Source organism: Gadus chalcogrammus, chromosome 5 (assembly GCF_026213295.1).
Source record: "Gadus chalcogrammus isolate NIFS_2021 chromosome 5, NIFS_Gcha_1.0, whole genome shotgun sequence".
Classification (NCBI taxonomy): Eukaryota; Metazoa; Chordata; class Actinopteri; order Gadiformes; family Gadidae; genus Gadus; species Gadus chalcogrammus.
Window position 1 is genome coordinate 16,889,375 of NC_079416.1, and position 15,048 is coordinate 16,904,422.

Consider the following 15,048-nt stretch of genomic DNA (forward strand, 5'->3'; position numbering starts at 1 on the left):
TTGATTAATGGAGGAATTCTGTAAAGCTATTGTTGAGAAGCGGAGGGATGGGAGCGAGGGGCTGTTACCGCAAGACGCAGTGCAAAGTGCAGAATGGGGGATTTTTGGGTGACATGGAGGACTCGGGGCATTAGGCCAGGGCCACTGTGTTTTGGTCAAGATGGTCACGATGGAGCAATTTGCCAACGATGCTTCGTGAAGAGACTTCGTTTGCGTCAGGGAGAACCAACGACTTGGCCAAACGACCAAATGTGTGTGTTCTCTGGTCAAGAATCCAGGGAATGTGTGTGTGTTCTGGTCAAGAGTCTAGGTGTGTGTTACATCGAGCTGTGTTCTGGTCAATAGTCCAGGTGTGTGTGTGTGTGTGTTAGTTCTGGTCAAGAATCCAGGGAATGTGTGTTTGTTCTTGTCAAGAGTCCAGATATGTGCGTGTTATGGTGAAGGGTCCAGGTGTGTATGTGTGTGTGTGTTTGTGTTCTGGTCAAGAGTCTGTGTCTCTGTGTGTGTAATGGTAAAGGGGTCTGTGTCTATAAAGAGTCTGTGTGTGTTTGTGAGTGTGGGTGTTGTGGTCAAGAGTCCAGCAACGTGTGTGTGTTCTTAGAGGGGTCATACCGTTAGGAAAGTCGTATTCATGATGGATGCACTTGGTTAAACATGTATATAAAACAGTATAATGATACGTCTGCAAGCAACATTTTGAAAGATCATTATATAAACAACACTTAAGAGTGTTGTTTCCTCAAGAGAAAAGTAGCATTTATCTTCTCTTAAGGAAACAAAACTTCCTTAAAAGAAAAAGTAACATTCTGTGGCTATAAACAGTGTTCTTGCAAGACTGTCAGCTGTCGCCGTTCAAAGTTGAGGTTTTGGGCCCAAAACCTGTGCGTCGTAAATAATACGTTGAGACAAGATGTTTTAGTGTCTCATGCGAAGCATATGCCGTGTCTATCAGCTGTGAATCCTAACGCATATAATCGAATGACAGGGGGGGGTGGGTGTGCACAATTGGGTGTGTGTGTGAGCGTGTGCAGTCACATTTGCCGCAGTGTCGCGCGCAGTCTGCTCTCTGACAGTAGCGGTAGCCACGTTAGCTGTGACGGTTAGAGCCAGAGGTGTTGCTTTTCCCTCCCCTTTGACTTTTGGGGGGGTTGCTCGACCGGCGAGCCGGGGCCTTGACCCGTGAAGACGCAGCCTGTGGGTGCGTGGGCCCTCCCCAGGGCCCGGATGAGCATCCAGGGAGAGGTAACGGAGGATTCCACTTGAGTGGCGCGCCAACGACCGACGGTTATGAGCGCGGTGGTTGGGGGTCACACCCTGCATGCCCAGAGACGCTGTAAGGACATGGGTGTCAATCAAGGGACATGTGTATGCCTTGAAAGTGTGTTTGTCTGCGTGCGCGTGTGTGTGTCTTTGTGTACGTGTTTGCCTGCGCCTGTGCGTGCGTGTGTGTATGTATGTTGTATATGTATCCTTAGCATAATTATAATAGGAATGATGTCGTCGTCCCCCCCCCCCCCCTCCCCTGAGATTACCCTGGCGACTGTCTGAAACAACCGTGAATTATGGCCCTCGAGAAGAAACAAAGAACGCTCACGCCGGATGCGTAGAACATAGGTGCAGCGGTGTGAACACTGAACAGCTAATTCCTCTTCATCACGGCTGACTGTAATTTGATGTGCCCCCATAAAGAAGATGCATGTCAAGGCTAAAGTAACGACGGGGAGGTGGAGGGTTTGGCGCCGATTCAAAAATGTTAATGAATTGTTGTGCGAGATGATTTGACGTCTCAGTCGGCCTGATTGATTCTCTCGCTGTCCCGTCGTTACCTAGAGGGAGCGTCTGAAACAAACGGCGCTCTTCGTTTGCCTTTTGGTGGAGGATGGAGAATACTAGCATTGAGGAAGACAATGACACATATATATATCTGTAATGATGACAAAATACACTGCCAGCTGCTCCTGCACACAGGGGACACATTCACACAATTGATTTAGAAACTATTTGAATAATATTTCCGCTGCACAAACAAAAACAAAAGAACAACTATATTTACATGGAGTTGCACAATATTTCATCCCGATACCGTTGGAGGCCAGCATATACACTATAGTGGCAAGCTGAAAGATACTTGGTTTAATCCGGTATATGAAGGCATCCTTGTGCAAGATAACCTCACCCCTAGATGCTCTTTAAATAAAATGATTCTGAAGCAGCTTCACATTACATTTACATTTAACATTTAGCTGACCATTCATAACACATTCACAACCCGATGGCAGTGTAAACGATGCCAGGCGACAGCCAGCTCGTCGTGAGCACTTAGGGTTAGGCGTCTTGCTCTGGGACACCTCAACCCTCAGCTGGGAGGAGCCGGGGTTTGAACTAGCACAACTTTTTGGTGACCAAACAACCCGCCCTACATCCTGATCCCCTGCCGCCCCACTTAAAAGCCTCGCTGCCGTTTGTCACGTACATCACTTTAACCAACATACCTGCAGCAACCTGATTGGCCAGAGGGTGGTCATGTGTGTAGAAGAGCCTGGCACAGAGCGCCACGAGCCCATCGGCCGTCATCTTCTTCAGGGCGTCTCCGAGGGTGGCCCCGACAGCCTCCAGTAGGGCCCCGGCAGCCTGGGGCCCGGCGGCCTCGGGGCCCGGCACGGTCGGGAAAACTGACAGGGAGAGGGTGGCGTTCTGTTTATCGCCAGACACCACCGCGTGGCTCTCTATCGACATGCACGCCACCTTGGAGGTCAGCTGACAGGAAGTCCTGTCCCCCGCGGGGTTGTCCCGAACGGCGGTGGCGTGGAGCTCGACGGCTGCTCCCCTGGGAAGGGCGGGCACCACGGCAACCAATAAGCGGCCACCATGATGCTCGCTCAGAAGATCCTGTAGATATGGACGAGAGACAGAGAGAGAGAGAGAGAGAGAGAGAGAGAGAGAGAGAGAGAGAGAGGGAGGGAGAGAGAGAGAGAGAGACAGAGATACAGACAGAGAGAGGGATACATAAAGACAGAGACAGAGAGAAAGAGAGCGTTTTTAAATTAACTAGATGGCAAACTGCACACAGTGTGTGGCGAGCTCTACAATTAAATGTAAAGCCTTGGGGACCCCGCCTGCTGGGCCATCAACGCAGAACGTTATTATAAATAACATAGTATAAAAGCTCTCTTGAATCATCCAACAGAGCAGGCCCTTCTCACCGACTGACAGGATATCAATTAGCGGCTAAGATTGCGTGGTACAATAATAGCAGTGAAAGGGGGCCGTGAAGAATGCATGCGGCATACGGGTAACTGTAAACAAAATGCGCGAAACGATTTCATTTTGAGCCACGGCATCTACAAACATGACAGCTTCTTTCAGGGCTCTTCACCTCCCAGACGATCTTTCTTGACATGTTATGGCAGATTCACACCATTTCACGATACATTTAGGAGCAATCCAGCCTCGGAGTGCAGACATATATTTTTTTCCCTCCGGACCTCTGGGGCCATTATCAGTAACGAAATGTTCTAAAACAGCGCTCCAAATGTGGCCCTTTAATAATACTTGCTGGTGGCTTCATCGGCTAATGGGAGAGAAATTAGTTGTTTTATACAACTGTCATTTCGGCTGGAGTCGATAGGCCGAAAACACTTAACCCCCCTTTTCAATTGGCCAGATCAATTTTCATCCACTTACACCGCACTTCGTAAGTGCAGAATAATAACAGGGTGCATGCGCTTTTATTTTGGAATTTACACACAAAAAAAAAGAAGAGAAATCATTGACAAGACGAGGCGCAGAACGGTGCAGGGTTTTAGTATTTGTTGCACTTCGACAGACCGACCCCGGCGTGACCCGGTCGGCGTTGGCATCGGCGGAGCACTCAGAACAACAACAGTGCTATCAGCATGGAGCGCTTTGCCTGACGGACTGAGGTGGGGCGCGCACACGCCCTCTTGCTTTGATACGTGCGAGATTAGCACTCCGGGGCAAACACCCTCCAGTGTTCTCCTGGAGGGAGAGAGGAGGCGGCAGAGGGGGGGGGGGGACTCATGTGCTTGTCAATAGTGATTGCCCAGGGAGCGGAGGAGAGAGAGAAGTGACAACATGTAAGTCGGCGGCGGGGTGGGTGTGTAGAAGGAGCCTTGCTCAGCCATGCTTAAAGGCCACCCTGCAGGCCTTGGGTGCTGGGGTACTATAGGAGCAGCCATGCGTCCACTGCGAGGAGGAATCCGAGGAGCTCCCAGCAGGCTGAGCCGACCCGTCCCAGCCACTGCTAGGCCGGATCCAACCCACCTGTCTGAGTGGCTCTAGTCAGACAACTACATGTGCTTTGGGTTTGTGTACGCCCTGAGAGATTCACAGAGAGAGAGAGAGAGATTCACAGAGAGAGAGAGAGAGAGAGAGAGAGAGAGAGGGAGAGAGAGACAGAGAGAGAGAGAGAAAGAGAGAGAGAGAGAGCAAGAGAGAGAGAAAGCGAGAGATGGAGAGAGAGAGAGAGAGAGAGAGAGAGAGAGAGAGAGAGAGAGAGCGAGTGAGAGAGAGAGAGAGAGAGAAAGAGCGAGAGAGAGAGAGAGAGAGAGAGAGAGACAGAAAGAGATAGAGAGAGAGAAAGAGCGAGAGAGAGAGAGAGAGAGAGAGAGAGAGAGAGAGAGAGAGAGAGAGAGAGAGAGAGAGATATATAGAGAGATAGCATAACACTACAGCGCCTGACACCGATGGATGAATCCAATAAAATTAAGCAGGTTTTGATGCACGGCAATTGCTCTGTGGTCTCTCTCCCTCTCCCTCTTTCTCTTCCCCCCCCCCCTCCCCCACACCCCCAGCCACTGCACGGCCGACAGGTAAAGCCAGAGACCTGCCGCCGGTGTCTGCTGTGCTCAGCACACTGCTGCACAGCGGCGGAGAGGAGGGGGGGGGTGGAGGGGGTGTGACCCCGCTCCTTTGTGTTTGTTTTCTTCTCTCCCCTGTTTCCTCCCCCTCCCTGCCCTCTCCTGCTAACCCTCACTGTGGCGGGGGGGCCCGCAGCGTGCGCCGGGGTCCCGGTCAGTGGGCCGGGAGGCGTGAAAGCCGAACGGTAAACACGGTAATAAGGAAGTGGTGTAAAGGCGGAGAGCAGCGGGGAGCTGATGGGGCCGGCCCGTTTAGCCAGTTCCCCTACATTTCCTGCCCGGCGGGGGGGGGCTTCAGTATGTGGCTCTGTGCCTCCGCGCTACTGCACCGCCCGTCCACATTACAGTAGATCTGTCCCCCCCCAGCCCCCCCCCCCCCCCCCAGCCCCCCCCCCCCCCCCCTCCTATTACTACTACCTCCACAAAAACACTCTCTCTCTCTGGTTCTCGCTCACGCTCAAATATTTGCACTCCCTGCCTGTCGATGCCTCCCTCTCTCTCTATATCTACCCCCCTCTGTCTCTCTATCCCTCCCCCTCTCTCTCTTACTCTCTACAACCCTCTCTCACTGTGTCCCTCTCTCTCTCTCTCTCTCCATCAGTCTCTGCCACATCATTCGTCCAAACCATTTTGTTAAAAATGTATTTAGAGAAAGCGGGGCTCCGTGGGGGACTCACGCTTTGAGTGCATAAGGAGAGCAAAGGAGCCGCGGGGTTGGGAGGAACCGCCTTAATCGCTTCCACGTTTGTAAAGACGATCAGATAAAACAATTTTGTGAAATACATAAATAAATCTTGCCAATAAAAAAAGAAAGAGTCAAAAGTGTCCATCAAAGCCGTAAAAAAATAAGTAAGTACAGAATTATATATTTTTTGTCATGCAAATATGTTTTGCATGTTTCCAATAATAATAAATAGCCCAACTTTCAAAAGCTTGAGGAAAAACAAGAACAATCAACTGGAGATGCGCATGTGTCGCTGACATGTCAAAGAAACGTCATCGCCACGGAAACAACAAGTCAATTTAACAATTATCGACTGATCGCATAAACACCTTTCCTGTTTCTACCCCCTTGCAGGAGCAGTAGTGCAACAATACATACCTGTTCACAAACAGACACACACACACACACACACACACACACACACACACACACACACACACACACACACACACACACACACACACACACACACACACACACACACAAACACATGCTCTCAACACATTTCAATAACACCGTAAATACAATTTTAAACTCTGCAACTCTATTATGCTCCCAATTAACCCTTCATGCTTTGACTTACACCTACATCAACAATATGATCATGTCAAATAACTTTTCGGAGAACTAGTTAACTTCAGACATATGCACTTCACTAATCTATAAAAAAAAGTGTGTGCGTGCATCTGTGAGTGTGTAGTTTAAATAAAAGATTATCTTAAAGGAAACCTTCGGGGCATTTCAATCTGGAGCCTGTTTTGAGATCATTTTGGGTCAAAGGGACTAATGCGGACATCAATGTTTCACATTGGTCCAGTATTGAGCGAGAACGCTTCACCCATTGTCCGTGGCATTAACCCATCCTGTCTGATGTATTCACAGTGGTGGAGAGTCTGTTTGTTTCACATGTGAAGTCATGCAGAGAGACGTTGACGTATTGAATATACATTTCCATTTGAAATTTGATCTGCAAACAATATTGTAGCACTGCCACTTTTGTCAAACTGTGAAATTTGAAAGCATCTGAAACATTAATCCCAACAAGTATGCTTTGTTTTTGTGTTTTTTTAGCTGTGTAGTGTTATGGGGCATATTTTTGCGGTTATTTATTTGATCGGTTTTTTTAACATATGGTAAATGTAATGTATAAACAGAAAAGCTAAAATAACACAATGTAATAATTGTATTATTTTGCAATCATTATTTTGCACAAAACTGTAACTTTGTCATCATGAAATGATTATAATGATCAAATAATAGTAGAAATCTACACCATTCAGTGAACCAGTGCACAGTTCTTATTTTGTTTGGAGCCTCCATCTGTGGTAACCCCACTCCCTCCCTCTCCCTCCCTCTCCCTCTCCCTCCCTCTCCCTCTCTCTCTCTCTCTCTCTCTCTCTCTCTCTCTCTCTCTCTCTCAGTGGGAGCTGTGTTACTGGCGTTTGACCCAAGTTAAATATTCCCAGTATACTCTACTTCAAATGAGTACCGGCGCTTTGTGTAATCCCTACCCCAGGGAACGAGAGCGTTCGGCGGCTTGGAATGAAACAGAAAGCCCCCACTGCCAACACCAGCACCACCAGCACCTCCACCACCACAGCCGCTTTCACCCCCCTTCCTCTCCCCCACCCCGTCAGCCTTTCCTCCCTCTCGCCTCAGTGTTGTGGGGATAGGGGGGGAGATCAGGTCAGGGAGGTGGTGATCCCCTTTGGGTTAGGCTGTGCTCAGGGGGAGGCCGGCTCACCTGTTTGGTGACCGAGGCGACACGCCCCCATCCCCAGCGCTGTCAATCAAGAAATAGGCTCAATGCAGAGGCCCATTTATCACCTCCTTTGGGAAAAACTCAGGTGAGGCCGAGAACAAATATTTTGATTTGAATTGACGAGGCTCGTGGAAAGGGACACCATTGAGCTCTGTGAGCACCTCTAGGACGGGGCTGGTGTGTCTGCCAGAGCTATGTACATTGCACCGTGATCTGAAGCTCAAACACTGCACCACCAGCATCCAATGACAGGCCGGCTTCTGTACCACCGGGGGATGCCTATTAATGTGCCAATAAGTCAATATAATGGATTGCTTAATTAACAATTAATAATTGAAAATTAATCATTTATGTAAAAAACAATGCATATTTCATTAATAATAGTACTTTGAATTACCTCCACTGAATAAAACGACATTTTATCAAATGTAATCATTTACTTTTGTTTTAAATGGATCATTTTAAATCCATGGCAAGATCCATTAAAAGGGGCAATGGTGCCAACCTACCCACTGCCAACCTACACTAGACTCTCCAACTAGCTTCCACCACACAGAGGCTAGATCCACATGTAGGAGGTGGGCACTCTCTCTCTCTCTCTCTCTCTCTCTCTCTCTCTCTCCCTCCCTCCCTCGCTCCCTCCCTCCCTCCCTCCCTCCCCAGGCCCCCTCTTCCCTCGGCTGGGGGACAGATTACTGAAGGAGGAGCCAGACTGGCAGACTGGGAGGCTAGTGCTCCTCTCTACGCCGTGGGGAGCAGAGGGTTAGAGCCGGGCAGGAGGAGCAACGGAGGGGACTTCTGGAAGGGGGGGTGACAGGGGACAGGGGGAGGTTGAGGGGAGGAGGATGGGGGATAAGCTGCTCCAAAATGGCGCGTGGGGGCTAAGGATTAAGAGGGGGTAGGGGTGGGGGGGGGGGTTCTGAGGAAGACATCTGCTTCTGTGCCAAGTGCCGCATTATCAAAGACACCAGCGTTTTCCCACATCATCAACATTTCATGAGTGCACTCGCTGGTAAATATCCTCCCAGCAGCCAGGGTCTCGAAGGAGGCCAGCGAGACGGGAACTTTGGCTTTATTTAACAACTACGCTGTGCTGACATATCATCCTGAAAGGCCTTTTTTATCTTTACAATTTTGAATACCGTGTTCAAGTTCATTTCGTTTTTTTAAGCTGACATGTTGTTTTTTTGCACGCTCAATTTATGTTACTTCCATTTCGGTTCCGTCTTTTGTTTTATTATTTTATATCATTGTAATATTTACTACTAGACTTGTCCTTAAGGAGCCAGTAGTAGTTAGGTATTTTGTTCAACGGTACCTAGAGCTTAACTGCAGACTTTGGGGATCGCACCCAGAACATATTCCCTTCGGAGTAACACCCTAATCAAGACTACAATGAAGCATGGCCACACCGTGACAAAAACTCTTCCGCCGCTTATCAAAGGAAACAGTAAGATATTTTTTCTTCGAGACAGATAACTAGAGATCTGAGAGAGTTAAGACCGGATACAACAGTCATCCCGACTCCATATTCCGTAAATATGGTATCAAGGTATCGAGGTAGAATTTCTGAAAAACATCCAAAAATGTCTGACCTCCTCGTCTGCGGTCCGTAGCAGGTCGTCCCAGACGTCCAGCACCGTCTTGACGTCCCGGTGCTTGGTGACGTAGCAGTGGGCTTGGAGGACGTGTCCCAGGGTGAGGCCGCTGGTGACGGCCCCCAGCACCTTCCTCATGTGGCTGAAGGCCATGCGGGCCTGGGCCCTGGGGCCTGCCCTCACCAGCTCCATGGTGCAGGGAACCAGAGCGATCTGACCCGCGCAGAACACACAGTCGCCCACCTGGTAGGGGGAAGCATATGGGCAGGACAACAAGCTCAACAATATGATACAGATTAAAACAAGGATATCAAGGGTTATGGATAATGATACACGTTATAAATAAATTTGAATATTATATTTGCTTTGTTTAGTTGTTTAGCTGACCATTTATTCCTGAGCTGTTTTTTGGTATGCAACAGTAGATTCCGACTTTATTGAAGAGAAAGCTGGGGTATGGTATCAGGTCTGCAGAGAATGGTCCGGAACACAGAACCTTATGCCTTTGAGTCAAAGTCCCTTTGCTCTAGACTTTCTTATCCTATACCAGGTCTACATATTCCTGGCACACTTGAAGAAATTCTGCTTACACATATTAAGAAATGCACAGGCCACAAAGTAATCTCCACCAAATCACTTCATTGTTTAGAACTCAATTACAGGCTATTCTATGAAGGTATCATCTCCTGAAGCAATGATGCAGCTGCATAGCAGTGATTTCATACAGTATTAAGAAAGTAATTAAGGCGATGTATTTATTGTATTTCAAAACTCCATTTCACACTAGATTTCACGCAGATACTAGATTCCCATTATGCGTTCACAAATATTTTTTGGATGACAAATCCAAAGTGCTATGAATACTGTTCATTGGATATTCATTTTGGTTTATTTCAAGAGATTAATTACTAAGTAAATCATTCTTCACATCACATCAAACAAACGTAATTAGAAATATCGGCAGTAGTAGAGATGTCTAAGATAAAATAACAGAATAAAAAGCATCCGAGAAAAGGTGTAATAATCAAATTAACATTAATTACCAGCACGTACTTAAACAGCCGTGAATCAATTATCAAGTTCCACCCTTTCATTCCAATTTTGGCAGTTTGCTATCACCAATAAAGCTGATTAGACGAGCATACTACCTAACCCTTTTTTTTTTCCTGTTTAGCGTGCCAATGTGTGTCTGTTATTCATCGTGATAATTAGCCATGTGATAATTAGCCCGTATCCTTGGGTAAATATTCCTGGTTGGATCCTCGACTTCCTCAACTAAATAATGCACCCCAGAGAGAATAATCTATGTGATTAATTCAAGGGGCAAGAAGAGCAGCAATGACTGGTGGCACCGGGGAGGGTCAGAGGTCCACAGGGACCCCCTGGTAAGGACGTGGGGACGCAGTAAGGACGCCGATCATCCACCCCGGCCTAATGCAAACAGCTGCGAGTGACACAAGGATAATTGGTGCCCTATGTGAGCACCACGCTCAGACCCCCAGAGAGGATCAAGCCGACCCCCCCCCCCCCCCCCCCCCCCAACACACACACACTTCTGAAATCGATGGATACACGGTCCGACACAGCGCGCTTAGCTGATTAGCAGGGGCACATTCACGGGTATCGCGTTTCACAGTGCAGATTACCAGGGCTAAAGTTGACCAGGGGTATTAGTGGAGATTTAGCACCTTCTTATGTACCCCCCCCCCCCCCCCCCCCCCCCCCGACACACACACACATCAAACCCCTTTTAAACATGGCAAACACGCGCCGTGTCTGACAGCCGCTTGAAGCTTAGCATGTTGAGGAAGGGGGAACTTTTAACACCCTGTACATGGAACCGTTTTTTGTTGATGTGAACCAAGGCTGGCACCACCAAGCCGGGACAGGATAGCGGAGTGGTGAGGGTGGTCGACTGGGTCAGGGTTCAGGGCTTGGACCACCTTCAGACTCTGGGCTTCCAGAGGTCACAAATCTTGAGCTTAAGACCCTAGTTCCCCTGCTACAACCCAGCGTAACAACTGCAAGGGTTGAGAGAGGGAGAGATGGAGGGGATCGTTCCTTTCAAATTCCCTAATAAGGCCTCTGGCCTTACGGAACCGACATCTGCACCTTAGCAACAACAAGGGGCAGGATATTCAAGTGCTCATTCTACTTCTGCCCTGCTGAAAGGTTTTGGTTTGAATCCCAGTGGTGCAGAGAGTCTCCTCCAACAGCTGCCTGCTCATTAATTTATCTTTAAGATAAATGGGAGGTTCCCTGTGAGACACTTTGGATAACAATGTCTAAATAACGGCTGTATAACGACTGTGGCTGCGTAACAACTATGGCTAAATAAGGAAACAGCGAAAAGTTAAACTTTATTGCCATCCAGCTATAAGCCATCATATGTACTATGAGCCATCACATCTACTAGTACTATCTACTGAGAAATGCTTGATCAGGATGGGTGTGTGAGGGTCTAGAATCCCCCCCTCCCACCCTAATAACCATCAGGAAAGGGAACCCTCTCCCTCGATTTGGAATTCAGAGAGAAGTGCTGCCATTTGTTGATTTGAATATCAAAAGGGGTCTGGCGCCCGGGTCCCTTGACGGTTAGAGTTAAATTCCCTACAGCATCCAGCAAGCAGGTGTGTGATGATCAATTATTAAGGATCCCACTCTGGTTACTCTTGGTGGGAGGTGGGACCCAGGACTAGGGAGTGCAACAGAGCTGGGAGTTGTGGGGGGTGTATCCTTCAACAGTAGACCTGCAAGGATGGTGGGGGGCAAGGCGAAGGTAGGAGTGAATTCTATTTACATAAAATTAACAGTTCAAAAGAATGAGTCCACACACCAATCAAACTTGTTAATTGACTGTCAATGGCGTGTCCCTGAATATACAACATAACTACATTATTCATCCCGAGCCCTGACAGCATAGACAGTCCAATTTGCATGGGCGTTCTAAACGTGATCAACAACCACACAATGCCACATACATTTTTAATAAGACAGAGATGGGAACCCTTAATATTCATGAGGGTCAAACAATTGCATACAACATTAAACTTTCCTTACCAAGATAAGTATTTTTTTAAATGCAGGGGCTTTAGCAATCTAAATGGCCCACAGAGAAAAGAAAGGGAAACAGTGTATTACAACATTCCAAAGATACCTAGCGCACGCATGTAGAATTTAGGAAATGGGTTTCATTAATATTCAATCATTTTTTCAATGTTAAATATGAATGTATAAAGAATACTACTTTTTTTTTTTTTTCGTTTGACAAGTTATTCTACAATTATTTTCTGTTCAAGCAAACGTTTGGAGGACAAAAATTCAAATTGTACATTTAGAGTTAAATTACACAGACTCTGACACCACCTTGTTTCGAATACAATCCCTCGAAGCTAAACAACCTCGACAACTTGTCAATCGCAGAACGCTTTGCCTTGCAAAGCATTAATTAAAACTATGCTTTGTCTTTATGCTTTATCAACCTTTATTTCATGGTTTAAACCCCATCATTCTCCATAAACCCAATTGTGTGTCAAAAGGTCTTTGGGTCCCAAAGACATTGTTTTCCTTTTTCTCTCCCTCCGTCTCTCTCTATTTCCATCACTCCATTCTCCTCTCTCTCTTCCTTGCTCCGCACCACTCTGTATTCTTCCCTCTTTCTGTCTCTAGCTCCCTCTCCTAATACCTCTCTCTCTCTCCCTCTCCTCCCCCTCTCCCTCTCTCAATATCTTTCAACCTCTCTCCAGTCAGTAGGACATAAGATGTAAATGCAGTTGGACAATGCCAACCATGCTCTCAACAAAAAGTGTCTTGGAAGCCACAAGAAGTTTTGAGTTGCTGGTTCCAGGTTGTTTCTTTACGTTATCAGAGAGCTTGAAGGCCGGACCAGACAGGGTGTGGCTGTGATCACACCAGTGCTGGAGACCTCTTGGCCCCCCATCCCTCCCCGTTCTCACCCAGGGGGTGTCTCGGAGGGTCATTAGGAAGGCTGTGCGACGGTATGGATGAACCAGACAGGGCCTGGGTAGAATGACCTGTGGTATCGATAAACAGTCAGGTTCTCCCCCTGCACCGTCCCAAGGACAGAGAGAGGTGGAAACCCACTCTAGGGCTACCGATCAGATATGCTAATAGTCACTTTTACCCTCCCCACCCCACCCACCCACTGAGGCCTCATGCATAATTTAAGCAGGGGAGAAAATGATAATACAAAATGTGTAAAACGGTTGAGATTAGTATGGTGTTACTTTTCCTTAATGCAAGGACACGTGTAACCGAGCTGAAAGGGTACGCGATCGGTGCCCACGAAATACATGTCCTTGTATTCAATTGTCCGCGAATCAATTGTTTTCTGCGTGTGTTTACAGTATGAAGACAGGTAAACAGGACCTATGAAAGTGTCTGTGGTCAAAGACAAGGGGAAGGAAGGGGACAGTGCACCTGGACACCAGTGGTAAGGCTTTCCAGAATATGACAGGTACTAAAGTTAATCGTCAAAACAGTATTTTATATATGTTCTCTATTAAATCCTTAATGGATTAAAAATCTCTTGGAGGCAAAAAATGTATCGGGTGTGAGTTTAATTCATTACTTCATATATATTTTTATATTTATATATCTTTTGGCCAGGGATTTGACGCGCGCTGACTGTTTAATCTGAGCGTGGCGGATGGCAGTTTGTCAGTTCTGTGTGCTGTGCATGATTCGATCTGGTAAAAACTGTCTTTCAGTCTAAGGCTCTCCTTCAGCATTAGCCGGATTCAAAGCAGATCACGTCAGGGAGCGAGAAACCGTATGAGATGGGCTCATGTTGTACGACAGCCACCACCCACCCCCCCCCCCCCCCCCATACCCGCCGCAAGGAAATCCTTGCTGCTTCTGACACCTTATTTCTACACATACAAATCTTTTGGAAGAACCCCTCCACCCATCCTCTCCCTCACCTCTACTGCCATCACCCCCATCTCTTCTAACCACCCTCACTAAAATCACTATAATCGCCACCACCACTACCCCCATCACTACAACCAACATCACCACAACTACCCCTCTCACTGCAACCACCAATCACCACCATCACAACCTCTACCACTGTTAACAACACTAGCACTTACCCCACCAGTACAACCACCTTTCCCGCCGACACCACGACCATCACCACCATTACTACAACCAACCTCATTCCCCCCCCTTTCTGCTACAACTCTCCCTGTAAAATGGGATTTCACAGGAATGAATTCTACCTGGTTCGTAGTTTGTGTATATGTATGCAAGTTCTATTCTCAGCTCTCTTTGTGCTCCAGTTGGAGCCTGACCCTTGTTATTGCTCAACTGTCAGAAAATATCAGCATCACAGCGACACAAATAGTCATAGTAAGGGCACGCAGCATAACAACAACAACAACAACGACGACGACGACGACGACGACTAGAACCAAAATCTCAACATATTTATTTAAAAATAGCATTTGGACAGGAACGCCATTATTAAGTATGGGTTGGAACACAAGGAGTTATTTATCCCCTTTACACACAGAGACACACACCCACAGTAATTCTGATGATTAAGCGTTTTCATGACGTGGGGTCTGGTGCTGGGGGGGGGGAGAAATTGTCCTAGACACCCCCAAGACGTTTTCTCATTGGATGGTATTTAGTTGTGTATTTCCGAGCCTATCTGATTGGCTGTCCGTCCACCCCCGTGGTGGCCAATGGAGGGAAGGTGAGCGGCGCAGTGGAAGAGAACCACTGTCACGTTTGCTCTGGTCAACTTAATGCTGATGATCCCCCCCCACCCATCTCCCCTCTGCCCCCACATCAAGGTCAGACAGAAGTCTGACCGCGAGCACATTGGAGAGAATCACTCAATGTTCAAATGTTACACATATGAATGAGACAGAAATAAATATTGTTTCATATTTGAGCCGGATTGTAATAGATAACATAAAAAAGCAAAGATTTGTAGTACTTGATCAACTGCTTGATCGACTGCCCATAGTGACAGTCGCATGTTGCATGGTAATACAGGATATTTAGCTCAGCAGTGTATTGTAGTATTAGTCATAGTCTATGAATGCAGAGTGA

At 47.4% G+C, this 15,048-nt stretch overlaps 1 protein-coding gene across 1 annotated transcript in view; it reads right to left on the reverse strand.

Annotated features, from left to right (window-relative positions):
- Nucleotides 1-15,048, reverse strand: part of dph6 (diphthamine biosynthesis 6) — a 48,628-nt gene that overhangs the window by 3,275 nt on the left and 30,305 nt on the right. Inside the window, exons 9-10 of the mRNA XM_056589751.1 lie at nucleotides 8,962-9,298; nucleotides 2,493-2,889 (exon numbers count right to left, since the gene is read on the reverse strand). Of these exons, the coding sequence (XP_056445726.1) occupies nucleotides 2,493-2,889; nucleotides 8,962-9,298 (734 nt within the window). The remainder of the gene's footprint in view (nucleotides 1-2,492; nucleotides 2,890-8,961; nucleotides 9,299-15,048) is intronic.